Genomic DNA, 27,812 nt, shown 5'->3' with positions numbered 1-27,812 from the left:
TATTACTTAATTTGCTAAGTGGTCGCGGACCCCTTGAAGCTGCTTCACAGACCTCAGGGGTCACCGGACCACAGGTTGGGAACCACTGATGTAAATGAAATATGTTGGCAGATTATTGTCCATCGAGGTACTGAGAACGAGACAACTCACTTGGTGTGTTTTACCGATATTTTGGACAGGACTCTCCTTTTTTCTGCATAGGATGGGCTAAACACTCAAGCTCAATTCTCATTTCATGGCACTAGTCTGTATCTCTCCCGGAAGGCTAAGTGAAAGGAGGTAGGTCTCATTATTAGCTCCTCTTTTTTTTTTTTTTTTTTTGCTAAGGCAGGCCATGTTGGTTTCATAACTAACTATAATTTAGTTGAGTTAAGTGTTTTCACTCTTGTTTCTTTCTTGGCACAACTATCTAAGGAAATGTTCTTCTGTCAACTTTCCTCTGGAAATAGATGCATGAGGAGGTATTTGCTTGTATTCTTTCTCTCACTGGAAGGACATTTGTTTGGAGCTCTTGGTAGAAATGTCCGCTCTCATGGCCTTTGTGAGCATATATGCAAATATTTTTGGCATGGCCGTTTGTAGCCCACAATTTCACCTGCTCCTTGCCTTTTTGTTCCCAGGTGAGATCTTTGAGCTCAAAGCTGAACTGAACAGTGACAAAAAGGAAAAGAAGAAGGAGGCAGTGAAGAAGGTTATCGCTTCCATGACAGTTGGGAAGGATGTCAGGTACGCATTGGGGTAACTCGGGCCGATTTGGAGAGTATGTCTGTGCTGCAAACTTTTATCTGCTCCTACATAATGATGCTATTATAGGCAGATGTAACTACTTGTGCTGTGTGCACATTACGTTGAATGTACGTTTTTGCCTGCTTGGATATGGAGTGATTCAAGAGGGTATATTGTGCACTTGTTTATGAAATCATAGCGTATGTTGTTCACACCTACTTGTAAATACGGCATTGTTTTGCTCTTGCTTATGTACAGGAGATCTGTGTTCCCTGTTTGTCAGAGAGGACCCTGTACTCTTTTATCTATAGGTGCAAGTACGTCTGTGCTTGTTTATACATCTGAGCAATAGTGTGTGCCTGGCTGTGTGGATCAGCTTGTCCAATGTGATATTTGTCTCTCACCTACATGCACAAGGTGCTTGGCCAGTGTGTGTATTTACCCGCTTACAATGGACCTGCAGCTTTCTATTTTTTTGTATGTCTGTCCATGAGGTGTTTGTTCATGTTTGCCCTGTTTGATAGGGAATGTTTATGACTAAGAACATCCTTGCTTTGTGGAAAGCAAATGGATTCTGTTGTGACTGTGTATTACTTGCACATAGGTTTAGTGGGGTATTCATTCATTCAAAAGTCTTTATTTCGGTATAGTTCACCATAAAAGACATCACAATATAAAAATACAATTTTAAAAACTTACAATAAAACAGTAAAGCCATTATGGAACATAATTAGCATAATTCAAAATACTTCACAGACATATACTTGAGAGATAATAACAATGGACTATCAAGCTAGCTGATGCTATGCAAATATTTCCCTCTAATTATCCAAGACCAACCTAGAAATTTAGCTACAGATGTGGCCACAAGGAGGGTTGTTACCGTCCCCAACAACCTTAGAGCTTCCCCAGCCCTTCTCGTTTTCATCAACTGGCAAATCGGTTTGAGCCATTTTTTCCGAGGGCTAGCGTATAGGGGGCAAACACAGAAAAAATGGCTCACTGTTTCCCTCAGTTCTTTACATCGTGGGCATAAGTCCCTTGTGCCCCCCCTCCATTTCTGAGTAAATGACCTTAGGGGCAGAGTTCCTTATTCATTTTATGGGTTGCTTTGATGATCATGGAGCAATGGCTTTTGGCTCCATCTTCATGAGGAGGAGAGCGGTTCAGCTTGACCTACTTGGTAGGGTGTTGGGTATTTCCTTAGTTTTTGTGTGACTGTGTATGCTGTTGAGTTTCCTTTGTGGGGGATTTTGTGCTAGGGAGCATGCAATTACCCCATTTGCGTTAATTCGGACTGTAAGTGTGCTGTTCTTAAGTGTTGTTCTTGGGGCTATATCTCTTGACGGGAGATATACTGCTTGATAGGTTTCCATTTTATAGTCTACCCAAATTCTAATGCGCTTTACCTAACTGGTTTCTGTGTTGAGGAGCGCTTCCTGGCAGTGTTTCTTATTCTAGGAAATGTTTCCCTTGGAGTGAGAGTCTCTACTTGGCAGTCTTCCATGTCTCCAAATGCAACTATACATCTCTAGACTGGTTTCTATTTTTTGAAGATTAGTTCTTGGATGGTTTGTTATTTTAAAGTCTTTACTTGTCACTTAAGTTGGCGCATTTTGTGTGACATTGTGCTCCTTGTTGCAGCGCTCTCTTTCCTGATGTAGTGAACTGCATGCAGACGGATAACTTGGAATTGAAGAAACTGGTGTACCTGTATTTGATGAACTACGCCAAGAGCCAGCCCGATATGGCCATCATGGCTGTCAACACTTTCGTGAAGGACTGTGAGGATCCCAACCCACTCATTCGTGCTCTGGCAGTTCGCACAATGGGCTGCATCCGAGTAGATAAAATAACTGAGTACCTTTGTGAACCTCTGCGCAAATGCCTAAAGGATGAGGACCCTTATGTGCGCAAGACAGCAGCCGTGTGCGTGGCGAAGCTACATGATATCAATGCTCAGCTGGTGGAAGACCAGGGCTTCCTGGACACACTTAAGGACCTAATTTCTGACTCCAACCCCATGGTAACTAATCATTCCTTGATACCTTTTATCTCATCCATCTTGATTCTTCGTTGCTGTGCAAATCTTTTTTTCCTGTTCACACTGCAAAATGTAATCTAGATTCAACACTAAGAAAAAAATGTTTCTGTGACAGGAGTTATGAAACTTGACTTTAGTCTAAAGAATAAATATGGGAAGGAGCACGGAACACCTTGAACATCGGTAGACATGTTCAAGCATCTGTGACATGGAACTGTCAGCAAATTAAAGTATCACGCTGCCTTTTTTGGTTTAGTTTTCAGACATGTGGAACATAAGGCACCTCACTAAAAGGGTGGTAATGGAGTTGCTTGCTCATCTTAAGATTCACATGCTTTGAACACTTTGGGTATACAATTATTTGTTGTTTCCTTCTTGGACTCTGGATAGATTTGCATTAGTAAAGCAGCAAATCAAGTAGTAAACCTCAAAAGGTTGAGATATCTGAGGAAAGCGATTTTTACTACAAAAAGTTATTTTGGTATAGATAGAATTGCAGCTACACATATAAACAAGAGACACCTCTATAAACCCATCTTTAATAATGGTAGACTCCAAAGTGTTGGTGGGATATCTAAGTGAAGGGAATTTTCTTTTGAAACCATAAAGGAAGCCCACAAAAACCATAACAATCTAGCTTTATTTCTGGTGCTTCCAAGGGGTTATGTTGCATTATTGTTTAGATGCAGCATCAGATAGAGACAGCTAGCAGCAGATTCCTTACCTTTGACCTTCCAGGCGTTAGGCTGGATCCGGAAGACACACATGTCCTTTACCCTTGGTGCTGGAAGGTGGTGTTGGTCGACTCTGAATGACGTTGTCAGTGTCGTGTTTATTGTCGTTGTGATGTCCGCGTCGTCAATATAACCGCCACTTTTGCGTGCTGACGTCCGTTCTTTTCTTTCCGCGCCATTATCGCCGATTCGTTGAAGAGAGCTACCCCCTGTCATTTTTGACAGACTTTTTTGTTGACTTTTTGTCTACTTTGTTGATGTGTAGGTTATCGTGTCAAGCAAGAAGACTTTGGGGTGCAAGCCGTGCGGCGCCTGTCATCACGCCATGTCAGTCACAGACCTCCATTTGGTCTGTCTGTAGTGCCTGGAGCGCGACCATGACTCCAAGTCGTGCTTTTACTGCCGGGCCATGGCGCTATCGGCTTTGAGGGAGCAGTCCTAAAGATTCTCGCAGCCCTGCGTCTTGCACCGCGGAGGTCGCCTCCTCGATGTCGATCCCGGTCCAGGTCTCAGTCGAGAGGTAGGCTCACCGGCGGCTCCTCCCTGATCCTCATTCCTGACGACAAAGAGCAGGTCAGGCTTCCTCCGACACTGAGACCGGCGCCGATGGAGCCCTACGGCTCCATGCCGTTCTCTCTGCCCTATTCTGAAGTGTTAGGAATGGAGGAAGAGGATTGGGAGAGGGAGCAGGATCCCTTAGAAATTCAGCAACAACAAGGAATTGGGTGAAGCCAGTGGTCTGGACACCTCCCCAGACTCTGGCATGCTTTCTCCTCCTACCCTGGATATGGAGGAGGGAGCTTCTTTCGCCATGGTGGAGTGTAGGGCTGTGCAGGTACTTGACCTGCAGTTTCCTACAGTGGCAGTCAAGACTAATGTCTTGACAGAGGTCCTGCAGCCTGGGGTCTTGAGTTCGGAACCCCTACTGCCTTTCAATGAGGCCTTGACAGACGTCTTTCTGGGTACATGTTTCAAATCCAGCACAGGTGCTCCTGTGAATAGGATGATTGCCCGCCGCCATTACCCTGCACCGGACTACCCACTTTTCCTCACCACCCACCCCACTCCCCCAAGCTTGGTGTTCCAAGCTTCCACTTTCTCGGGTCGCATTCCCTTCCGCACCCCCGAACAGGGAATCCAAGATGCTGGAAAACTTTGGTAAGAAAATGTTTTCTTCAACCAGCCTAGCATTGCGGTTGGTGAACACCGCATGCCGCTTGGGCCATTACTCCCATTTCATATGGGATACCATAGCGTTAGTGCTGCCCAGAGTCTCGGAAGAGGACCGGGCTCTACTCTCCCAAGCTATATCAGATGGGAGGGACACCGCTAATTTTGCCATCAGATGTGGCTTGAACACAACGGGCTCGTAGGTAGAGCGATTTCCACGACGGTGGACGCTCGTCGCCACACCTGGCTGAGAACGTCTGTTTTTTCGGTGCTTGTCTATGCTAGCCTCGTGGACATTCCCTTTGATGGCTCCCATCTCTTCTGAGACAAGGCGGATGCTGCCCTTGAGCGCTACAAAGACCCGCTGGCCATGAGGTCTTTAGGCCTCTCTACCGCCCCAGGGCTTCATCCAATTTTTGCTCCTTTCATGGCTACCTGAGCTGCGCCAACCCGGTCACGGACAGAGGGCCCTGCAAGTTCAGCAACCTCTGCGGGCCGTGGACCCGGTTCTCCCCGGCCTCATGGGTAAGAAAATCAGAAGTCGAACCAAGCCACCATCTCTTCTGCCACCGAAAAACCTTCCTAGTCCAATCCTCCAGGATAACTCTCGGCCAGTTGGTGGCAGAACACGCCATCATCTCCACCGCTGGCAAAACATTACATTGGACAGGTGGATGTTGTAAATCGTCCGAAGGGGTTGCTCCCTCCCGTTCAAGACTACCCCTCCATCCTTGCCCCCAGTGTACAGTCGGCTGACTGAGGATCACCTTGCCTTGCTCCACGAGGAAGTCTCAACTTTCTTGCCCAAGGGAGTTGTAGAAAGGGTTCCCAGGTCTGAAGTAGACAGTGGAGGCTATTCCTGCTACTTCCTGATCCCAAAGAAGGACGGTGGCCTTCGTCCTATCCTAGACCTCAGAGCCCTCAATTACTTCCTCAAGAAGGAGAAATTCAAGATGCTCATTCTTGCTCAGGTCCTGTCTGCCGTGGACCCAGGAGACTGGATGGTAGCGCTTGACTTTCAGGATGCCTACTTTCATGTCTCCATCCTGCCGGCCCATGGGTGCTGCCTGTGGTTCACGGGGGGTCATGAGCGCTTTCAATTTGCGGTGCGCCCCATTGACCTCACCAGCGTCCCACGGGTGTTCACAAAGGTGATGGCGGTGGTCTCAGCACATATTCAGAGATCAGGGATTCCAGTCTTCCCCTATCTCAATGATTGGTTATTGAAGGCAGGCTCGCCTCAATCAGTCCACCTCTGGGTTCCGGTTAACCTCCAGCATTTGCTGGGGTTCACTATCAACTTAATAAGTCACATCTGACTCCCTATCAGACGCTCCTTTTCATTGGGGCGGTTCTAGATACGGTGCATTTTCGAGCCTATACTTCCAAATGGCGAGTCCAAGATATTCAGGCTATAATACCGATGTTTCAGCCTCTGTCTTAGATCCCGGTGAGAATGACTCTGAGGTTGCTGGTCCTCATGGCCTACCACATCCTACTGATGACCCATGCATGGTGGCACATGCAGACTCTTCAGTGGGTCCTGAAGATCCAATGGGCGCAGCATCAAGGAAATCTCACCAACCTCGTCCAGATTTCTGAGAGCACTGCGAACGACCTGCAGTGATGGCTAACGAACCTCGAATGGTTCAAGGACAGACCCCGCTCCCTTTCTAACCCAGATCTCACAGTAGTGACGGATGTGTCCCTTCTGGGATGGGGCAGCCATCTAGGGGAGGTGGAGATCAGAGGACTCTGGTCTCCGGCGGAAGCCAAGCTCCATATCAACCTGTTGGAGCTTCAGGCGATCCGGTTGGCACTGAAAGCCTGTTTCCCGTCAAAGAGAAGGCTGGTGCAGGTCTTCATGGACAACACTACCGCCATGTTTTACTGCAACAAACAGGGCGTAGTGGGGTGGTGGAGTCTTTGTCAAGTGGCCCTGCATCGCTGGACGTGGCAGGAACGCCAGGGTGGACGAGCTTGGCCGAAAGTGCCTTGCGGATCACGAATGGCCTCTTCTTCCGGAGGTGGCACAAAGTCTCTTTCAGCGGTGGGGAGAGCCTTGGTTAGATCTGTTCGCCTCCGATGAAAACGTGCCATGTCAGCTGTTTTGCGTGCGATTCCAAGGCGGTGCTACCTTGGTGACGCTTTTCGTTGCAAGCCCTGAGCTTCCTATGCGCCTTTCTGCCCATACCACTTCTACCCAGAGAGCTCAAGAAGATCAGGAGCGATCAGGCAGAACTTATTCTTGTGGCTCAGGACTGGCACGTAGAGTTTGGTATCCCAAGCTCCTAGACATGAGCATCGATTCTCCAGTCAGGCTGCCTCTTCGGGAGGATCTTCTGTCGCATCAGCAGGGCAGGGTTCTCCACCCAAACCTGTCCACTCTCCGCCTCCTTGCATGGAGATTGAGTGGCGACAGTTGACAGCTTTTGACCTCCCTCCCGAAGTTTGTGAGGTTATCTTGGCAGCCAGGCGTCCCTCCACAAAATTGGTATACCCAAACCAAAAAGATGCAGGGTGACGGACCCTTTGGATAGCATCTCACTATGATACTATGATACTGCAAATTAATTTTTGAGAATCGTGCACAATGCTCCAGTACCTGTCACCCTCTGGTGCCACTGAATACAGATTATAATACAAATTAAACAAAAGGAGGTTCACCAAAGAGAGTGAATCTAGTCCATTATGATTTCTTGAAATTGTTTCCTTATTCCAAAATTCATATTCACTGATACCAACTGCCTACGAGTTTTGTTCCCAAAATGAAAATTGTGGAACATCATCAGGGCTTTATAAAGTTGCAATCTATAGCACCATTAGGATATATTTCAACATGCAGTTTCTCTAATGCTTGAGGTAAGCTCCAAAAGCCAAAGCTTAACACCTTATTACGTGTCCACGCTTTCCATCCATGGCACCGTGCGAGTAGTCGGTAGAAGCCTGCCGATGCAACAACTCTTGTAAATATTGCACAGACAGGTCTATCGACCCCTTATCTGCTCCCTTATCTTAAGTCCTTTCTTTATACTTTCTTTGGCCCAACAGGGCTCTGCTCTGGGCACTTTGAAGGGCTTCCTTTCGGCCCTTTCTTCTGGTCTTCGGCTGCCTGATCAGCCCTCTCTATTCAAATCTCCTCTAGTGCAGAGGTTTTTGAAGGGGTTAACCCATTTGTTTCCTCCTTTACCCTTCATCATTCCACAGTAGGACCCTAATGTGGTGCTCACTTTTCTGATGTGTGCACCATTTGACCCGCTGCATAACTGTCCTCTGCAGTTGCTCACCATCAAGACAGCTTTTTTGGTGGCTATAACCTCTGCCAGGAGAGTGAGCGAACAGCAGGCACTGTCCTCTCAGCCTCCTTACTGGACTATCTTTCCGGACAAGGTAGTACTCTGGACTAGGGCATCCTCTCTGCCTAAGGTGGTATCACCCTTCCATCTAGGACAGTTGTTTACTCTTCCCGCCTTCTATGCACCCCCGCATACTTCCAAGGAAGACGAATATCTCCATCGTCTGGACCTAAAAAGAATGTTATCGTTCTACCTTGATTGAACCAAAGAGTGCCAGGTGGATGACCAACCCTTTATTGGATACGTGGGTGCAAAGAAAAGCTGTGCTGTCCAGAAAAGGACTATATCCCGATGGGTCGTCCTCTATATTAACATTTGTTACGCCTTAGCGAAGAAGGATCCTCCTGACGGGCTTAGAGTTCATTCCACCAGGGCGAAGGTGGCCACCACGGCTCTCCAGCATGGTGTTCCCACCTCTGACATATGCCAAACTGCCACGTGGGCATCTCTGCACACGTTCGCCAGACATTACTGCCTGGATTCCCAGGTCCGTAGAGAAGGCCTATTTGGTCGCTCTGTTTTACAGAATTTGTTTGGTCTAAACCATTCTACAGTCCCTCCTCTGCGGATGGTATTGCTTGGGTATCTGTTCAAAGATAAGGAATCTGCGGCTAGTTGTCTCTATCAGATCATGTTGCTACCAGATAAGGTGATACCGAAGGTAAGTAACGTGTCCACCTCTCCACATAATTGTTAAAGGAGCATGAACTTTAGAAATTATGTGAATTCAAATTAGTGTCTAACTCAATTCACAGTAGAGCCTAGTTTCTCTTCTTCTTACAAAGTCTAATAATGAATATCGCTGATCCAGGATTTTAAAATTCTCCTTAACCTGGCTATCTTAAAAATCTTTAAATCTCTTTACAGATGTTAGTCATTTGGCTACTTCAGCGTAGAATTGGAGTGGCAATATAAAATAGTTGAGCGAATTACTCTAAGGAACAGACTACGTGCTGACATTAATAACTAATGCCTGGGTGAAAAGTAATCTGTTTATAAAGTTGTTCTGCACTGTCCTGTAGAGATTCTTCCACTTACATTTTCTCTTCCAGCTCTAAATACCTTGGTAGCCAAAACTTTGGTTTGCAATGTTATAGGGTTTTTTGGCATGGAAATGTGCTCTATGACGTTTCAGGGTAATACAGTCCTGCAGTATATGAATTTGTCATGCCTCCTTTCAACTGTCATTTTTCTTGTGAATTCGAGGAAAACTTGAAAAAGGTTGAATAAATGGTGAGAAAAAAAGGATCTCTTTATCTATCAATACAATGGAAAACAGCGTAGGAATGTAAAAGGTCATACTGTGCCTCAACAATCTGTTTTCTCCTAGATGTTGTCACTAGCTTTCTAAGACATTGGGATACCATTTGTCAAATAAGTTATACAAAGTGTTTCATTATCCTCCTGTTGGCTGTTGATTAGGAAAACTGTGATGCCTGGCTATGAAACGAACTTTCTTTGGTGCGTTACTCTCTTCTGTTAGCTGTTTGTAACACTTGTTTTCCCAGTACCTTCACATGGGTAACTTTTTTTAAAAATTTCTCACCCAACCAGTAGTATATTCACTCCATTATTTTCCCAACCGATGTATTTTTCCTTTCACTCTCCATTCTTCTTGCCCTTATCTCTCGGTTACTCTTTTCTAACCCTCACACCATCATCTCTGTTTTGCTCTGTATCTTTCCATCACTTGCGCCTTCTTGCACCTTTTACTCTTCATATCTTTCTCTCACTCCCATTCTGTCCTTTTTATTTTATCCCTCCTATCCACTTCTTCACTCTCTTCCCCTTCATCTACCTAGTTCTAGCAAAACTCTTATATCTGTTTTAGTTTGTCCGCTCTTCTCACTCATCTGTTTCTCCTGATTTCACCTCTTCTCATGGATCCATCTCTATTCATTTCCAACTTCTATGCTTATTTGACCTCTTCTGTATCCACTCCATTTCTGCTTTTTTTTCCTCCTTGGTTCTTCCATCCCTTTTCTGCACATTTCAGCTCTTCTTTCTCCTATCAGTCTGGTGATTTCTCATCTTCCATTCCTTATTCATTGCTTTTTTCACTCCTGCTCAAATTTAGATCAGTACTCTCTGACCCATACCTCCTTAATTTACCACTTATATGATCCATCTCATCATGATTTAAATCCATCTCTTCTTGTGTATAACCTTCTCTGACCTTTTTCTGCTACTTTCACACATCTGTGCTTATTTACCTTCCATTTCTATCTCTGTTAACTTCAGAATGTCACTTTCTAACTCATCTGTGCTCATTTCACCACTACTCAATGTATCTCAGTTCACTTCACCCACTTCTCTCTCGTCTGTCCCTGGTCATTTCACCCCTTCTTTTCTGGATCCATCTCTCTTCACTTCAACTCTCCTTTCTCTGATCTTTCTCTAATCATTTGATGTATGCTCTGTAGAGACACCTTTACTTATTTCTCTCTCCTCTGTCTCATTTAGCCTCGCCTCTATTTGAACTATCTTTACTCATTTAATGCCTTCTCTCTCCATCGTTCCCTCTTTTAAGGGTAATTTGTGTGAGTCACCCCTGACCATTTTGCACTTTAGAACATGGCAAAATAAAGACTTCACAAGACTGGTGCCCAGCTATTTGCAATACATGAAAATATACGAACGCATTCTCACTTGGTAGTTTTAATCCGTGTTGTCTGATGTTTGTGAAATATGTAACACATCTTGTAGACACTAGCCATAACATATTGTGAGAGGCACCATTTGAGCCAGCACCTAATCCCTACTGCTGCCAGGCATGATTGAAATTTTAATTATAAATGTGGATGCTAGTTCAGTGTGGGTGGTTGTCATTGTGTCTCCATTGCCTACATTCGGCAGTTTATTATACCGATAGCAATACTGAAGTTTTAATGATGCTGTAGAGTGGGTGGATGAACAGCACTTACTGACATTATTTCCCGTGCTTTCTTTTGTGTTTGGGTGGCTAATCCAATCCTTTGGGAGGGAGGATTCATTGAATACCCTGTCTGCGTTTGTGAGTTCTTTTCAGATGGTGTGTGGGCGAGAATCAGTCACAAAGTGTGAAAAGGGGATGAGTGGGATACATGGAGTTTAAGAGGTTTGTATTCTGAAGGTGTGCCTTTTAATGCTATGTGTAACACAGCCTGATTACTCCAGTACCTCTCTGGAGTTTCACACTAGCAGATGCTTGATATTCCCAATTAATCCATTGTGACCATAATAAGTGCTGGACATCCCTTTTCTTTTTACAGTATGACAGGCAGGGCACCCCAAGGTTCTCACTGTGACATTCCAGAACCTCTGAAATACTCAACCAAGCCAGGTGCCCTTGTATCTCACAGATTTATTAGCACAGCTGGGACACTTTTCACAGTCTGAGCCTAGCGCAATATGAATATAAATCCAGAAAGTTAGTCTCACTCTAGCACTGGCTGGACATTCCAAACCTTCATTCGGCCTAATATTAGATGCACAACTCAGAACCTCCCATACTCTCACACTAGCACAGGCTGATCATACCAGTACCTCTAAGACTGTCCCTAACGCATACTGGATGTCCCAGGACTTTTTCCAGACTTCTACAAGCACAGACCTGACAACCTATCACCATCTAAACTCTGAACATTTTACTAGCTACACTACCCAAAATCTTTTCAAATTTGAATGTAGCACAGACTGAATATCCAAGAATGTCCTACAGGCATACCCTCGCATAGTCTGGACAGTGCAGTGTCACTCACAGTCTCCATTTAGAACTAACTAGACATTCCAGGACCATTTGCAGGCTCACCTGAGAATATACTTTACATATGAGTTTCCCTTAGTCAGACCACAGCACACACTGGGCATCCCAGAGCCAGTGACTTTGTGACCCTACTCCAAGTCCAAGTAGGCGATGGTTGCTCCTTCCAATATGATCTCAGCACAAACTGTGCATTCAGGAGCTTCTCACAGTCTGAACCTAGCAAAGCTTAGCCAGTCGAGTACCTCTCAATGATTGGCTTGTGCACTGACATGATATCTCTGAGTCTCTCACATTCTTGCCCTCCAGCTGATTAGCCCCAGTTCCTCTCTGTCTTACCATATCTATGCTTTATTCACCCTGCTCCTATATTATTCCTCCGCTCTCCTTCCCCTTACTTTGATTCTTCTTAGCTCTCCCTTCCTTGCTTGTATCTGTGATAGTCTCACTGAGTATTCTTTAGCTCTCCTTCCTCCATCTCCTCCCTTATTTCTGATGCATTCTACCTGTCCCTTCTTTAGCTCTTGTTTCCCTTCTGTCCTTATCTGTTTTATCTGTTGCCCTGGCTGTTCCTTAACTCTCTTTTCCAATTGCCCTTGTTTCGGCCATACTCTCCCTGTCCCATCTTTTCCTTAGCATTTTTCTTCCTCACTTATCTCTGCTAATATGCTTCCTGGTTTCTGTTCTTTAGCTCTCCTTTTCCTTCCTCATCTCTACTGGTTTGTTCCAGCGATCGAATTTTCATTATACCTCCTTATCGTTACTCTTTTGTCTCAGCCCCAAACTCTTCTTTAGTGCTTCTTTTCTCTTCTTCCTTAACTTTTTACTTATCTCTCCTTTCTGTTACTATACCCATGGTACTCTGCCTTTGGCATTCTCTTTGGTTCTGCCTTACTTCCCCTGCAGTACTGTCCTTCTCTCCTTTGTTAGCTCTCCTTCCTCTCGTATCTCCACCACCCTTTCCCTACCACTATCTGTTCTATAGCTGTCCTTTTCCGTCCTCCCACATCTATGCTATATGTTCCCTGCTGCCTTCTTCTTTAACTCTTTTTCCTTTGTCTGCTGTTTCTTCCCTGCTCCTAATTCTTCTGCAGCACACCTTTTCCTTCCCCTTATCTCTGCGTTACTCATGCTGGCTCATCCTTATCTTTCCGTCTCTCCCTTACTTCTGTCATACTCCCCCCCCCCCCCTGTCTTTTCCCATGCCAACTTCTCTATGCTATGTGCTCCCTTCTTCTATCTATGCGTCTTCTTTTCCATACGTTCCTTGCCTCTGTCTATTTGTGCCTGGCCGACTTTGGCTTAGTTCTCCTTTCTCTTCATCCTTTTTTTGTGCTGGACTTTCCTTGCCCCTGACATTTTAGTTCTGTCCCTTCCTTATCTCAGCCGTTTTGTACCGGTCACATTTTAGCTTAGTTTCCATATCTCCTTCACCTCTCATCTGTTTACTGCATGGACTTGCCTTTTCTAGGTGGCGCCACACGGCATTCTGGGATAAGAATACACTTTGTTTTGTTCACTTTATGCCAAATCATTCCCAGGGAAAAAGTCTGACCTCCATTTTTCCTAAATAAAGAATGTTTAGGAATCAACTTAATGTCTGTTCCATCGCACTAGTTCACCTCCCACTGCACAGTGATACTAAAGAGACAGACTAAGACTGGGTCATGGATTTAGTAACATGCTGAGCTTATTGTGCTGTAAGCCTTGCACATGATTTGTGTCTGATGCAGGAGATCTGGGTCTGTCACATATTAAAGGAACACTTCAGGAATGTCTAGGGCATTCACAAGTGAACACTAGGCGTTACAAGTTACCCGAATGACACCTTGAGAAGTGTAGATCAAGTCCCCAGTTTTTGTCATGAGCAGACTCTTTCAATCCTGCTTCAAATTCACAGGTATCTAGACACTTATTATCTTCCGACAAGGGGGATTAACAAGAAAAAAGGGGATACAAAGGCAGAAATATGCCAGTGTGCTTAAAATAGTGTACTGCTCAAAGGAGAAGATGCTGTAAGATCTAATTTCTCTTCCATGCTCTCCCTGAATGCAGATTTCCTTTCTGCTTTCCCTCTTCCATGCATTCCTTGCATCTGCTGCTTGCTCTGCTCTCCATTCCTGATCTATATTAACATTTGCTGTCCTCCCCTATTTTGACTATTGATTAAAGACCGTCTCTGATTGCAGGTGGTGGCGAATGCTGTTGCTGCTCTTTCAGAAATTGCAGAGTCACACCCAAGCAGTAACCTGCTGGATCTGAACCCTCAATCAATCAATAAACTGCTGACTGCCCTGAACGAGTGCACTGAATGGGGCCAGATCTTCATCCTAGATTGCCTGGCCAACTACACTCCCAAGGATGATCGCGAGGCACAGAGGTGAGGTCCCTTCTGTGGGCGAGAATGCAGTTTTAGGGTGTTGCAGTATATCATCCTGATGCACCCTGTGGAGGAAAGGGCACAGAAATGCAGACCACATTGCACTTGAGGGATGAAGTGTTACATCCATGGCCAGAAACATCTATAATGACACGAAGCAGAGTGAATTGGGCCAAGGCAAGTTTCTGTTAGACTTCCACCTCCAAAAATATACAAACTGGGGAGGCATACATATTAATAATATCTCGACCGGTTCAGAAACATTATATAAGCATGTTATTGACCTGTAATGTTAGCAGCTCATCCAGGCGATACAGGAATAGTGCGCAATTCTTGTACGAAATTTAAGATTTAAGTTACCATGTGTATTTTGGTGCTGCATCCTTTGAAAGTTCACTAGTACCTCTGAATAATTTAAGGATTTTCTCAAGTCTATTGTCCAGTTGATGCTTTATGAAAGAAAATGTCATGCTTTAATAATCATTGCTTTATTTATAACCTTTACAGCCCAGTAAGTTGGGATAAACCACATGTTCAGTCGTGTCACTTGCCTTCCATTTACAGTTCGCTGCTGCTGTTCTGTGCATAGCCTTCCTTCAGCAAGGTAGCAAGTACTCAACCAAGTCAAAATGTGAGGAAATCCCTATTCAAAGAATCAATATTTACTAAACACTTTGCTAAGCCTAGCTCAGGTTTCACTGTGTGAAACTGCTTCAAAGAGCTTATTCCCACCTACAGCACACCTATCATTCTCTGAACCCATCTCTACATATGAGTCTCCCAAAGCTCAGTAAAGCTTTTCATTATTTAATTATTGCCTTTTCCATGCAGGAGTTTCTCTTTCTTCGTTAGTACCTGTAAGTTGACTCAAAATGTTCACTGTTTAAGCTTTGCTGATCCATTGTTTATTTCGGGCAAGGTACAGCTAGTTTAGCCGCAGGGCTAAATAAAACTTTAATTGCATAGGATTTAAATTAATTGACCAGCCTAAGATGATGAAGGAAGAATACAATGGCATCCACCTCAAGAACCCCCCCCAACAACTTTCAGTAATTAGCATATCTTGAATCAATCATGTGGCACCATAGACCACAGTTGGTGAAATTTTGCCTGCATGTGCCATAAGCATTGTGCCCACTGCGCAGATCCCATTTAAGGTAGAAACTGACCAGACACAGTGAGGCCTTTGGTGGTAGTTTTGCTCAAAAATCAAGCCACCCAATTCTCACGATAACAAATTCTAAGTTTCTTAGTTAGCTTCATTGTCATTAATCTGGATGACAACAAACTGTGATGTCCATTTCTAACCCAATATGGAGAATATTCCAAAGCTGATGGTGTTGGCCTAAGTTTATGCACCATTGTGTGTACAGTGATTCTTTTGGACGGTTGATGACGTTCCTTTTCTTGGTAAAAGTGACAGGGAAGTTAACCAAGTACAACTTTAAAAGTAAAGTACCCAGTACACATCCATTCTTCCACTTCTTTGATATTTGGAATTTTCTCCTTTGACTGGTAACCGTGGTCAAGTCTTGCATCAGCCTGTATTCCAGAATTAAATGTCTCAGTAAGAGAAAGTAAACTTCTGGCAATGCTGCGAGCCTTCAGTTTGTTACATTGTTCTCAAATGACATGTACCGCTCCAGGGATAAATATGAAGTCTGAAGCCTTTTATCATTTGTGTAACAGCATTCATTATGTCAACTTTAGAGGGGTGTGTGTCCTACAGGATTTATTTCACACCCATATTTATAAGGCTTGTGACCTTGCTTGTATTACCTGTGAGACAGTGTCTTAATTAGGTCGGAGTGTTGGTGGCAAATAATTGGTGGGCAGTGCATTGGTAATATTGCTGTGCTGCTGGCCATTTCTGCTGCTCTTGCAAGCACTTCCCATGATTGAGATGCCCTAGTACACTCGAGTGATCCGACTATTTATCCCTGCGCTTCATATCATTTTCAGCATCTGTGAGCGGGTGACACCGAGACTCTCTCATGCCAACTCTGCCGTAGTGCTCTCAGCAGTGAAAGTCTTGATGAAGTTTATGGAAATGCTACCTAAGGATCTGGACTACTATGGAACACTGCTAAAGAAACTTGCACCACCGCTGGTCACCCTGCTGTCTGCTGAGCCCGAACTGCAGTATGTGGCCCTTCGCAACATTAATCTGATCGTGCAAAAAAGGTGAGCGTCTAAACATCGAAAGGCAGACATGAGGATTGGCTGTCTAAAACTGAGAAGAAGCAGCAGTGCATGCCCTGACACTTCAGGGTTTGCAGTTGTTATTGGTTCGGGATTATGGCATCCATCCTGTTAGCAACCCTTGTCAGCTTCTTTAAAATGGTCTTCTAGATCCATGATATCACATGTATGGTATCAAGCAGCAGCACATGTAAAGAGATGCCTTGCCTGTTAGGAATGAGTTCTGCTTGTAGAACACAACAATAAACTTTCTTAGGCTTGTATTTATGTGTCCTTTAAAACATGACCATAATTCATTAATTGGGATGTTCTTTAACCATTTGAGATTCATTTACCGTCTTAGTACGGTGCAAAATATTATTTGTGAGATTGCCTTAATTCTTGTAAAATTGTGCACATAATTCCACTGGAACATTGACATGTTATTATTGAGTGACACGTTTTTTGCATTGTATTTTGAGAGTTTATGACCAATCGAATTACATTGAGTGCAGTATAGGATTATTCTACTCAAGCAAATATTGATATTTGCTTGCATTTTTATTGTAAAAGTATGGAGTCTGTTTCTGTTCTCTGGAACAATCTGCCATTTTGCCTTTTTTATTCTGTACAATAAACTGTGATTCTTCTCATTTGCTTCTTCTGAAGATGCTAGGATTCTAACAATTTTCTTCTTGGTAATAAAGGTCTTGACTTCACTATATAGCAATGTTGTAGGTGGGTTTCATGCACATGGTTTCCATTTTGTGTAGAGGACAAATGGCCAGTTCTCTGAACACATAGATGTGGGGAAAAAAGGTCTTGCGCTTATTGTATGTAAGTATGACCCTTTACATGTGTATCTGTTCCTCCAGTGCCAGCCAAGATGTCTGAAAGTCAACTATTTGCATTGTCAGCGTTTACCTTAGATTAACGAGTCCCATTGATCTAGCAATGTAAACCTTGTCTGCCAGAAGTCAATATGATTTGCTTGGAGATGTTCAATATTTAGTTCCCCTGGGCTCCTACACACACTACATAAAGTTTGTAAACTAAGCTTGTGTCTTCTGTCATGTTTTAGGTCCTGATTATAGATGGAAGTGCAAATTCCAATCACTGTGCACATTGGCTGTTTGCACTGGGATCGGAATTCCGAGGTTTGTGGTGAATAGCACATCATCACAATTTTCCTCCTGGCAAACATTTTCCAGTAGAAAAACATGAGACAAGTTCAGATACATGCTGAATTTGGCATCCAGAAAATACCATTTCTGGGTGCAATTCTAATTTTCCATGGAAAGAATCTGAGTAAGAGATACTTATCAGACCCAGTAAATACCGGATCATGTTTACTGTTCTACCTGGGGAATGAGGACCTTTGAAGCTGGTAGTGTTCTCTGTGCACAGCCTTTCCATTTTGTCAACAAGGCTTAAAGAGCAGGCATCAAGTCACTTGAATGTTCGTATTCAGGGGATAAATGTGTTTCTGTGCAGTTGTTGCTACAGAAGGGATGCATGCAATTCACCACTTTTATACTTCTAGTGCAGCTGGAAACGAGACCAATTTCTACAAAACACACTTGTGGGTTGGCTAGTTCCGAATAGAAGAATCTGCCCTTAGGCTATATTTGCCCTGCATTATACAACGGCATATCATTTTTAGAAGGCTGACCACAAACCAGTTCTAGTTAGTAGGGGGTTTAATCTGTGGCTGCTCTTGACTGTCTTCCCTGCTTGTGCTTACATTTTGATCTTCTGTAGGTGCACAATTTCACAGGTGCTTGTTGTACTGTGTATATTGGTTGGATGCTGTCAGGAGGTGCATTTTCATTAGTGTTCATTCTACCTTACAGGCCTGAAATACTAAAACATGAGATGAAGGTTTTTTTTGTCAAGTACAATGACCCGATTTATGTGAAACTGGAGAAGCTCGACATCATGATCCGCCTCGCATCACAGGCCAACATTGCTCAGGTATTTTTCTCTTCTACTTCTCTTACTACACTCGTTACCTCTCGCAACCACAGAGTATTATTTTCAGTCTGGGATCCCAAGGCTGGATAGCAAGATTTGTTCTTTTCCTTGTTTTTACCCTCTGCCCCCCACCTCTAAAAACATGTAACATTATGTTTTGGCTAGCATCCCAGGTTGTTACTTTATAAAGTACTTTTCTGCCCACCCTTCCATCTTACCCATGTCACTCACACACACACAGTTGAAAGAACAGTCCACCTTACAATGCTGTCAAAACCTTCACAGGTCACTTAGTCTGGCCTCCTACAACCCTTTTTTCCTGTATAGCCTTTGGGACTTTACATTTGTCTTTGATCAGGGATTAATGCTTAGCAGTCACCCTCTTGTTTCCTGCTGCCTAGTAGTTCCCAATTAACAAATGGGTTAGTTTATCACTGTGTTCTGGTCTGATCTGGCAGTTGCTAGTCTTGTGCAATTTTCCTTGTATTGCTTCCCAGCAATACTTTGAACTCTCACCAGCCTATATATTCGTTCCATACAACATCCTTTAATTCATACCTCTTTCACTTTTGCAGCATGCTCAGCTGTGTGTTGCTTCTGATGTCTAAAGTCCGTTGTAATCGTGAATTGTCCCTGTGTGTAATCAAAATGTGCATATTCATTTTCTCTTGCCACGATTCTGTGTCCATATTGCAGCATGTATCTTAATTCTCCCTCTTTGATTTGCTGCAGGTTCTTGCTGAGCTGAAAGAGTATGCCACTGAAGTTGATGTTGATTTTGTCCGGAAAGCTGTCCGAGCAATTGGTCGTTGTGCCATTAAAGTGGAGGTAGAATGCAAATTGTTTTGTATCTTCAAAATGAGAAAAACTAAGGAATGTGATTTGTATGAGAGTCACATTGGAAGCAGAGTAATCTTGCAACAGCGATGTAGGTCAGATGGGAAGTAATAGACAGTCTTAAATAGGCAGGAGTAGAGTTGCAGTTATGGATGTTTAACTGCTTAGGAGGGAGAGAGTAAATGGATATGTAACCAAGAGACAATTACAAGGCTGGCATTGACCTAGGACAGTTGTAAGTGCTGCTGAAATCCTCTATAACGGTAGTGCTGTTGAGATTCTTTGGTATGGCAACATCTTGTCTGCTGCAAAGACCCTCCACTATGAATAGATATGTAGGTGATACTATAATACTCATGTATGATAGCTCCTCGGTAAGGCAGCTCTGTTGAGTGAGATTAGTTATTTCAACCTAGAAATTCTCTGGGTTCTAATGTAGCTCCCCAGTATGGCTGTTCCAAAGGTGTTACTCAAATCCTTCCATACTGAGATGATGTGGGCATAATATATTGTCCAGACCTGAAATAGAAAGGATTTAAAATCAGATATGTTTTCAAATCCCAAAAAATAATGATTGACAAGCTAAATTATAAAATTCAAATTGGATTGCTTTCTTGGTTGCCTGGTTCATGGATATGTCTTTCTGATGAGACTTATTTCTGCAAATTCCTCACCTTTTGAATATCCTCAGGAACTAGACTGTTTCTGGAAATTTTGCAGTAGCTCTCCTGCACTGGTAGGTGATGCTGACTCCATATTGGCTACAGTTGAAGTACAAACATGACATCACTGTAGCCATACAGTGGCACCCTGGCATCACTTTTCTTTCTGCTCACTTCAACACGGATCTGGAACTTCACTCTGAATGTTTTTTGTGTTTTTTTACAAAAAATATTGGTCTTTTTGCAGTGCTTAGGAATGTAATTTCTTTTTTAAAAAATCAGGCATTGTCCTGCTGCTCCTGTCATGGACAGATGTCAATTTCAGACCCGCAAGTGGACTATCTGATTTTATAGCCCAAGGGGGGAGGGGGGGGGGGGGGGGACATTCTGTTCTGCTCATTCACTGCGAGTGCTGGGCTTGGGCCACTTGCACTTCTGATCAGAGTCCTGCTTTTCTCCTTCCTTGAATTATTTGATGGAGAGGAAAAGGAAACAACCTCTTCCAGATGTCACTCCAGCTCGAGGAGTAGAACCCCTTGGTTTTCTCCACCTCTAGTTGAGTCCTCTGGTGAGCCAGATCGGGTGGATATCACTATGGTAGAAGAGCCCCTTTGGATACTGGAAGCAGAATACATGGTGTTCCTCGACTTACAGGATGTATGTTTGCTCATACCGATCCTGCAGTCACACATGCTGTTTACTCTGACGTCTCCACCCACGGTCTTCACTAAAGTGATTTCAGTGGTTGTGGCACATCTGCACTGATTGGGGGGTCTCCGTTTCTCTGTACCTGAACAATTGCCTTCTTAAGATGAGCTCATCACAGCTGGTGTCAGACCATCTGAAGGCCACAGCATCCCTGCTGTTCGACTTGGGATTTTCCATCCTCCTGTCCAAGTTCTACCTTGAACCCTTTCACCACCCGCTGTTCAAAAGTGTGGTGCTGGACGCAACATCTTTATGCAATTTCCCTCCTCCCCTTAGATTCTGGGACATTCGAGACATGATTTAGATATTTTCGGAGGGAGCTTATCCTCCAATCCCTATGGTTCTTCACCTCCTGGGCCTGCTAGCTTTTTGCCTCCTTCTGGTCACTCAGGCATGTTGACACTCTAATTCTTCATCTGCAGTGGTTTCAACACTGAAAGTTCTGACTGAGATCCTTGGACTTCCTTTTGACCCTGCATAGGATCTGCTTTGGTTGTCAATAGAGGAAAACCTGACATAAGGAAACCTCTTGTCCCCACCGGCAGCAGTGGCCACAGTAGTGATGAATGTTTGCACCTTAGAGTGGGGCACACATCTGGAGGAAATGCATAGCAGAATCCTCTGGTCTCCAGATGAGCAGAAATTGCATTTGAAACCTGCCTCTGAAGGTCTCTCCTTTCCTCCATCACGGTCAGTTGGGACAGATCTTGACAGACAGCATGAACGCAATGTGGTATGTAAGCAAACAAGGAGGCGTGAGGTCTTCCTGTTGAGAAGCACTGAGACTTTTGGCCTGGGCGAAGGTGCATGGAATCTGGCTGATTTCCACCTATTTGGCATGCTCCTTGAACATGAGAGTTAGAAGCCTCATCTTGCTGACCACTAGTGGTATCCCAGTCGAGAGCTAGTTCAGGACATCTTTGCCCTCTGGGACATGCCTCGGGTGTACATTTTTGGCCACTCAGTAGAATCCTCATGGCCGTAGTTTTGCACCCTCTTGTTTCTGTTGCAGGGAGCAATGGGGGATGTGATTCATTTGACATGGAATTGTCCACTTCATCATGCATTTTCACCATACTCTTGATTCTTCAAGTGTTGAGAAAGTTGCACCTGGACTGAGCCCACGTTATTCTGATCACTCCAGACTGAGCAATGATCTGCTAGATCCTCACAGGGCAGTCATTTTCTAGATTGATTTTACAAAAGAGTTTAGATCTGACGATCAGCTCTTAACTGGCTAGGTGGCCAGCAATAATGGCAAGGTGACCAGAAGAGGTCAATCGATTATCCTCGTAATAAAATCTTTTATGGCCTTGCTAAAAAGAAATCTCCAGAAGGAATTTGTGTTCAATCTACCAGAGACAAAGCATGGATCTCCACACTAGCCAGAGGAGTACCGGTGACAGAGATTAGTTGCATGGAGACTGGGCTTTCCTTCACATATTCACATGGTTTTGCTTAGATTCGGAAGTGAGATGGGATGGCCATTTTGATCGTTCCGAGCTGCATTAGTTTTTGGGAAGAACACTTCTTCAGACCCACCACTTTGGAGGTGGTATTGCTCTGGTATCTGCTCAGAAGGTGAGGAATCTGCAGGTGGGTGTGTCTCTCAGAAGAAAAGCTACTTACCTTAAAGATTTTTGTGGCGGATACTGTGCTGAGCTGCATATTCCTCATCAATCCCGCCCACCTCCCTATACTAAAGGATGGGCATGGGCATCTAGTAGATAATAAGGTTCCAGTTTAGCACTGTCTGACTGCATACTCTCATTCAATCTAAACTGTTCTAGTCTGTGCTTGGTAACAAAAGATGAAAAATGGATGTCAGGGTGCAGTCACGTCACACTGCGCAGCCAATTATTCAGAGATGGAGCTTGTGCCACCTACCATCACTGGAGAAAACGTCCACATGCAGTCTTGTGCCTGGGGATGTTCAGAAGGTGACAAATCTATCAGTAGCTAGAGTATCTACCAGAAAGATTGTTATTGAAGGTGCATACCTTTTTTTTTTTTTGGCCTCTAACTCCAATAAGATATGTGTTTTTTGTGTTAATTACTTCAAGCTGGTATGCACATCTACAAATGTGTTGGCTTACTATTCCCCTCTGACTGTTAACCCCAGGGATAATGACTGCTCTAAACACATATTGTGTTCTGTCCCTTGGTTTTATAATCCCAACCTTGCACCCCTGTTATTTTCATCCCATTGACTGACCCTTTTGGCTTCTGATTCAATGGCCCACTTCCACTAACTCTAAAATATGTTTTGAGAATTTTCTGTAATGTATGTCCTTTCTGTTTCTAACAACACATGGGTATTTATTCATTGAGGCTGTGGAGCCTTACCTTCATTTCATTCTGCTTCTTGGCAGCAATCAGCCGAACGTTGTGTCAGCACCTTACTGGATCTCATCTCAACTAAAGTCAACTATGTGGTGCAGGAAGCCATTGTGGTGATCAAGGACATTTTCCGCAAGTATCCAAACAAGTGCGTACCCTCAAGTTGCAACCATCCCTACTTCAAGCTGGTCTCTCTCCTGCCTGCTTTGTCCACTTGATGTCATCTCCCACCTTTATTCTCTTCCCATCACACAATCTTACTGTCCTACCCTTAAGCTCTTCTTGTGACCACCAATAGGTTTGTCTTTCGCCATTCATCATGTGCTTTTTGTGTATTTTGATTAAACCTTCACGCCATTGGATCGTTAATATTCATGAAATCTGAATGTCTCAGCCCATGCAGTGAATCCTGAAATACTTGACCGAGACGATTAAATCTGTTCAGTTATGTAAAGAACACACTGTAAAGACCAGGGGCGGCAGCCCATCGGGGAATCTAGTGCGCCGCCCCAACAAAACATGCCACACTTTGCAGCTAATTTATTCTCAAATTACAGCTTTTGAATGAAAACAAATAATCTCACTGTTAATTTGTTTGCATGTTCCTTTGCAAATAAAAAGATTTATATATATAAAAAAATGTGTTTGCATGTAAATAGCTGTAATATCACAGTGGCAGCAAAAGAGGGCTCCACTGGCAGTATTTCTTATCTGTGACGGTGACTGTTGCAGCCCGGCATCACACAGGCAAAATACATATTTGGGATGATGGAACTAACTGCAGGCAGTGCAGCATGTCCGATAATGGGTTTTTAGAGCTTCATAGTCTTGCTCCCTTATATGCCATCAGAAGCCACGATAAAGAAAAAAGGGCGGCACCCCTATCCGATCTGATCTTTTGAGTGGACAAAAGCTCGGGTTCTGGGTCACGCTTTGGGAATTGTGGGCTTCTGAGGTCTAGAACAAAGTTTCTGTCTGAATACCTCGGGTAAGTTTTATTTGCAGCAGCTTCCAACTTCATGTGTATGAGTGAGTACCTATTTATGAGTCTGTCTTCATGCATGCAAGTTTATGTATATGTATGAGAGTTGGTGAGTGATTGTTGAGAATTTTAGATGTTTTTAGCTGCTAGTAGAAGTAGCGAGTATCACTCCTCTTTAATGATTTAGAAATATGTAGTTGCCTATTCACTTTTTGTGCCTCCAATACCTCACGCCAGATATCAATCCCCAAATCTGAATAGACTGCCTTGGTTCAAACTCAAACTTTGGTGTCTATGTAGTGTAAACCTCTACCAGTCAAACAAATAGCATGCATAGTGATATTTATGCCAGATTTAGTACTTCTACTGTTGGTGTAAAAGCAAACCTTGAAGGTTGCCAATCAAGGACATCAATTCATTTGCAGCAAAACAAAATATTATCTATGCGTTACATTCCTAATTGATACGCTGCTGCTAGCAGGAGTGTATCCTTCAATAGTACAGCAGGTAAATTCATGTGATGGGTGCTTGCACCACAGTTGGGGCTGTCGTTTCTAACCACATGGTGGCTTAAGGGCCATTTTGGCTAACCTGTAATAGGACCTTTGCTACACATACTACATCACTAGCTACAAAGCCTGCACAATGCAAAAATCAACTTGTTCTACAACGGACTATCTGAAAACCATATTGGTGAACTCTCAATGCACTGCTTTGTACAGGAGTCCGCTTTTCTGTTTAAGAACATTTTTGGCCTGACTCAGATGTTGTTGGTATGAAACTGCATGCTGGGAAGTGAAAAATAATAGTGATTGTATGAGGGAGAGGGTAACGGCAATGCAGTTGATTAGGAAATCCTATTTCTATCAGCGCAGATCCTGTTTTCTTTCCTTTACACTGGGTGTGAACTTGGCCGTCTGTTCACAGCAGCTAGGGTGCATCATATCCTCTAAGTTAGGCTTGGCATCTTGGAAGGGACATTTATACCCTGTGTTGGAAGCTCTGGTCCATGTGTATGAGTGAGTGCATGTTTGTGTGGCTGCCTGACTGTGTGCATGCATATCAGTAATTGCTTGTATGCATAAGATGATATTTAACGGTATGCATGTACTTTTGCTGTATTAGCAGAAACAGAAGTTGCTGCCAGCAAACTTTTTCCAATTTAAAAAGACATATTCAAATTGTTCACCTTTACAGTCATATTAAACATGCCCTGGCTGCAGGAAACAATGTAAAAAGAGCACACCATTTGCAAAAATGTTGAAAATATTGAGTGCTGCATGAGGCGTGTAGACTGTTCTCTAACAAGACCCTGCTGTCCCAAGATCCACGAATTAGAAGTTTTGTTTTGCTTTAGAAGTCTATTCCTTAACACGCATGCCAGGAACTCGGATTTGACGGACCCAGAAGAAGACGACCAAGAAGAGCTGCGAAAACGAGAACTGAAGGCTTTCTGTGGACTTTATGACGTCAAACCTTGTCTGTTTACACCAGTCTTGACATACTTGAAGAAACCAACTCATCCAGCAGCTGAGCCTATACTAAGAACCCTGGTAGACTGCCACTCCTTTGAAAATTGCCAGCAGTCTCTCTTAAAGTAGAGGAGCTACTCACCTGCTGTCCGCAGGCTCCAAAACAGCAGAGTCTGGTTTAATGTGCCGCCACTTCCCGGTCGTACCGACACAGCAGCTGCTCAGGAAGAGGTCACCGTGCTCTAGAAGGTCAGATTTGTCTCTCAAGCAAGTGAGAAGGCGCTAGAACCACCAACCTGAGCTGCACAGCACCAATAACCGTGGTACTGGACCCCTTGCAGCAACCAAAGCCTGTTTGAGTTCAATCCGGACTCCCGACGACACTGGGCAGCCATGGAGGGACGTCTGCACCGCAGAAACCCACTTCCAGAGTGGCCCAGCTGTCCTGATTTTTGCACTCTCAACTGGTGAGAAAGACAACATCAAGGACTTGTCGCACCATCTCAGCCGACCTAACCCCTCTGCACCGAGCGTACCCGGCCTGGGTTCCCAAGAATCGAATATACTGCCTGTTGCCTTGCTCCCAAGTTGTGAACCGAGCCCCGTGTTGGGAGCTCCTGCCTGTTTGTAGGTGCCCCCCCCTCTCCTTTGGTGGTGTGCGAAAGACTACCAACCCGACCAGCACCTCTGTACCCGTATGCCACAGGGCAGGTAAACTCTAACTGCTGATGGTACTTTGGACCACACCCCCCTACCACCTTAAGTCCTGAAGGGGACCCCTGGAAACTTAATGCAAGTATTTGTATACTGCATATGCTTTTTTCTCCCATAGGAAAGCATTATGCGTAAACACTTATTTAAGTGAACATTCTATTTACCTGTGAAAATCGATATTTTTAAAAGGTGCTTACCTGCTTACAAAGTTCTTGGTAACAAATTTGATACAACAATATGCGTTATTTTTCTAAATAGGTCTCTGATTTACTTTTTGAGTGTCTGTCTGATTTATTGCCTCTGTGACTACAACTTTTGCTTTGCACTACCCTCTGATGAGCCTAAACTGCTCACCCACACTATACAAAAGACCCCATTTAGTGTTATCATATTTGGTTCTGTAAACCAATAAGGATTGCCTTGACTCGGCACAGTGTACCTTGTTTTGGTACACTATATAGAGAGAGCCAGATTCCTACACTGAGCAAAAGCTTCCTCACCAACTTGAGCCTGTTTAGTAGAACAAGTGTCCAAAAGTCACACTCTGGGTCATTTCCCTGCCAGGTGGACTGAGGTTCAGCACTGGATGGCCATTGTGTCCCCCATGATTCATAGCGCTCTGTGATTGGGACAGTATGGTTCACTTTTGACTTTCACCCTATCCTAAATCTGGCCATTTGAGGCTAGAAATACTTTCACCCCTTAACAAAATCCAAACATATTCTCAGTTTATTTATCCCCAAATATTATCTTTCTGTGAAACCTTTTAAGCACAGTTGTCAAAGTTTCATATGCACTTGTTCTTACATAAAAGACGTGCTATAGTGTCACCAGTTAAAGTATATAAAATGTATTTGTTTTCTTAGAAAAAATTCGATCCAAAAACTTAAAAAAACAAATGTATATAATATTTTTCAACATTCATTCAAATAATTTTCCACAATCGAAATTTTATCTCTTAGCTTTAGCTCTAGTAAGAGCCAATCGTTCATCTTTCTTTTGTAACATACAGTCATTTGGCATGCCTTTTGCATTCTTGTTGTGATGGTTGTCTGCTCTGTGATTAACCTTCAAGAGACTCTATTCTGTAGAGTATCATTTATTCTGACTTAAAAATATCTAGAAAACAAATACATTTGGATTGATTTTTACTCTGATACTTTTGAAGTTCACTAGGGCAAAGTCATTTTCATCAACTTTAAAGAAGGATGGTGGTCATTATTCATAGCTATTGAATTCAAGAGAAACACAGAAACACTAAGATGAACATGTAGCCCATAAATACATCTAGCACGCTGTTGTCTTAATCTTGAAAAATCCTTTGTGATAAATTAAGCCTGTTTCTGGAGAGAGGCACACTTTCAGTTTCTTTGCGTGCTGTCAGTGTGCCAAATCTTCAGTTATTTTAATACATTTTTACGTTATCCGGTTGGTCTGTACAAAGCCATGCTGCAGAATTGTTGAGTAAGTCTGACCACATCCGTATTCCAAATTAACACACGTCAATTGAAAGATTAATACATTTCCTTTCAGAGTTTAGTCACTATTACCATACCTCAGTGCCCAGTGTTAAAAACATTCAGCATTCTGGAATGCTCTCAGGCTGTCCAATGTGCTGAACTCTCAGAGGACTCATTGACACTATGTATCTTATTAGAGACAGTATACAACTGAACCTCAGTACAGGCCATTACCCATAACACAAATACCCTTGATAGCTTTGGAACATTTGCTGGTAGTTGTAAGAAACTGGCTCTATATATACTACACCAAAGTGAGGTATAGTGTGT

General features: G+C 43.6%; 1 protein-coding gene across 1 annotated transcript in view; it reads left to right on the top strand.

Moving 5' to 3' along the window:
- AP1B1 (adaptor related protein complex 1 subunit beta 1) overlaps positions 1-27,812 on the top strand; it is a 342,547-nt gene that overhangs the window by 68,393 nt on the left and 246,342 nt on the right. The window contains exons 3-9 of the mRNA XM_078667185.1: positions 621-726; positions 2,371-2,752; positions 13,962-14,152; positions 16,115-16,336; positions 18,187-18,307; positions 19,040-19,135; positions 22,887-23,002. Coding sequence (XP_078523311.1) covers positions 621-726; positions 2,371-2,752; positions 13,962-14,152; positions 16,115-16,336; positions 18,187-18,307; positions 19,040-19,135; positions 22,887-23,002 — 1,234 coding nt within the window. The remainder of the gene's footprint in view (positions 1-620; positions 727-2,370; positions 2,753-13,961; positions 14,153-16,114; positions 16,337-18,186; positions 18,308-19,039; positions 19,136-22,886; positions 23,003-27,812) is intronic.

Source organism: Lissotriton helveticus, chromosome 11, assembly GCF_964261635.1.
Source record: "Lissotriton helveticus chromosome 11, aLisHel1.1, whole genome shotgun sequence".
In the NCBI taxonomy this organism is placed as follows: domain Eukaryota; kingdom Metazoa; phylum Chordata; class Amphibia; order Caudata; family Salamandridae; genus Lissotriton; species Lissotriton helveticus.
The sequence above is the reverse complement of the archived record's forward strand: the minus strand, read 5'-3'. Positions and strand labels throughout refer to the sequence as shown.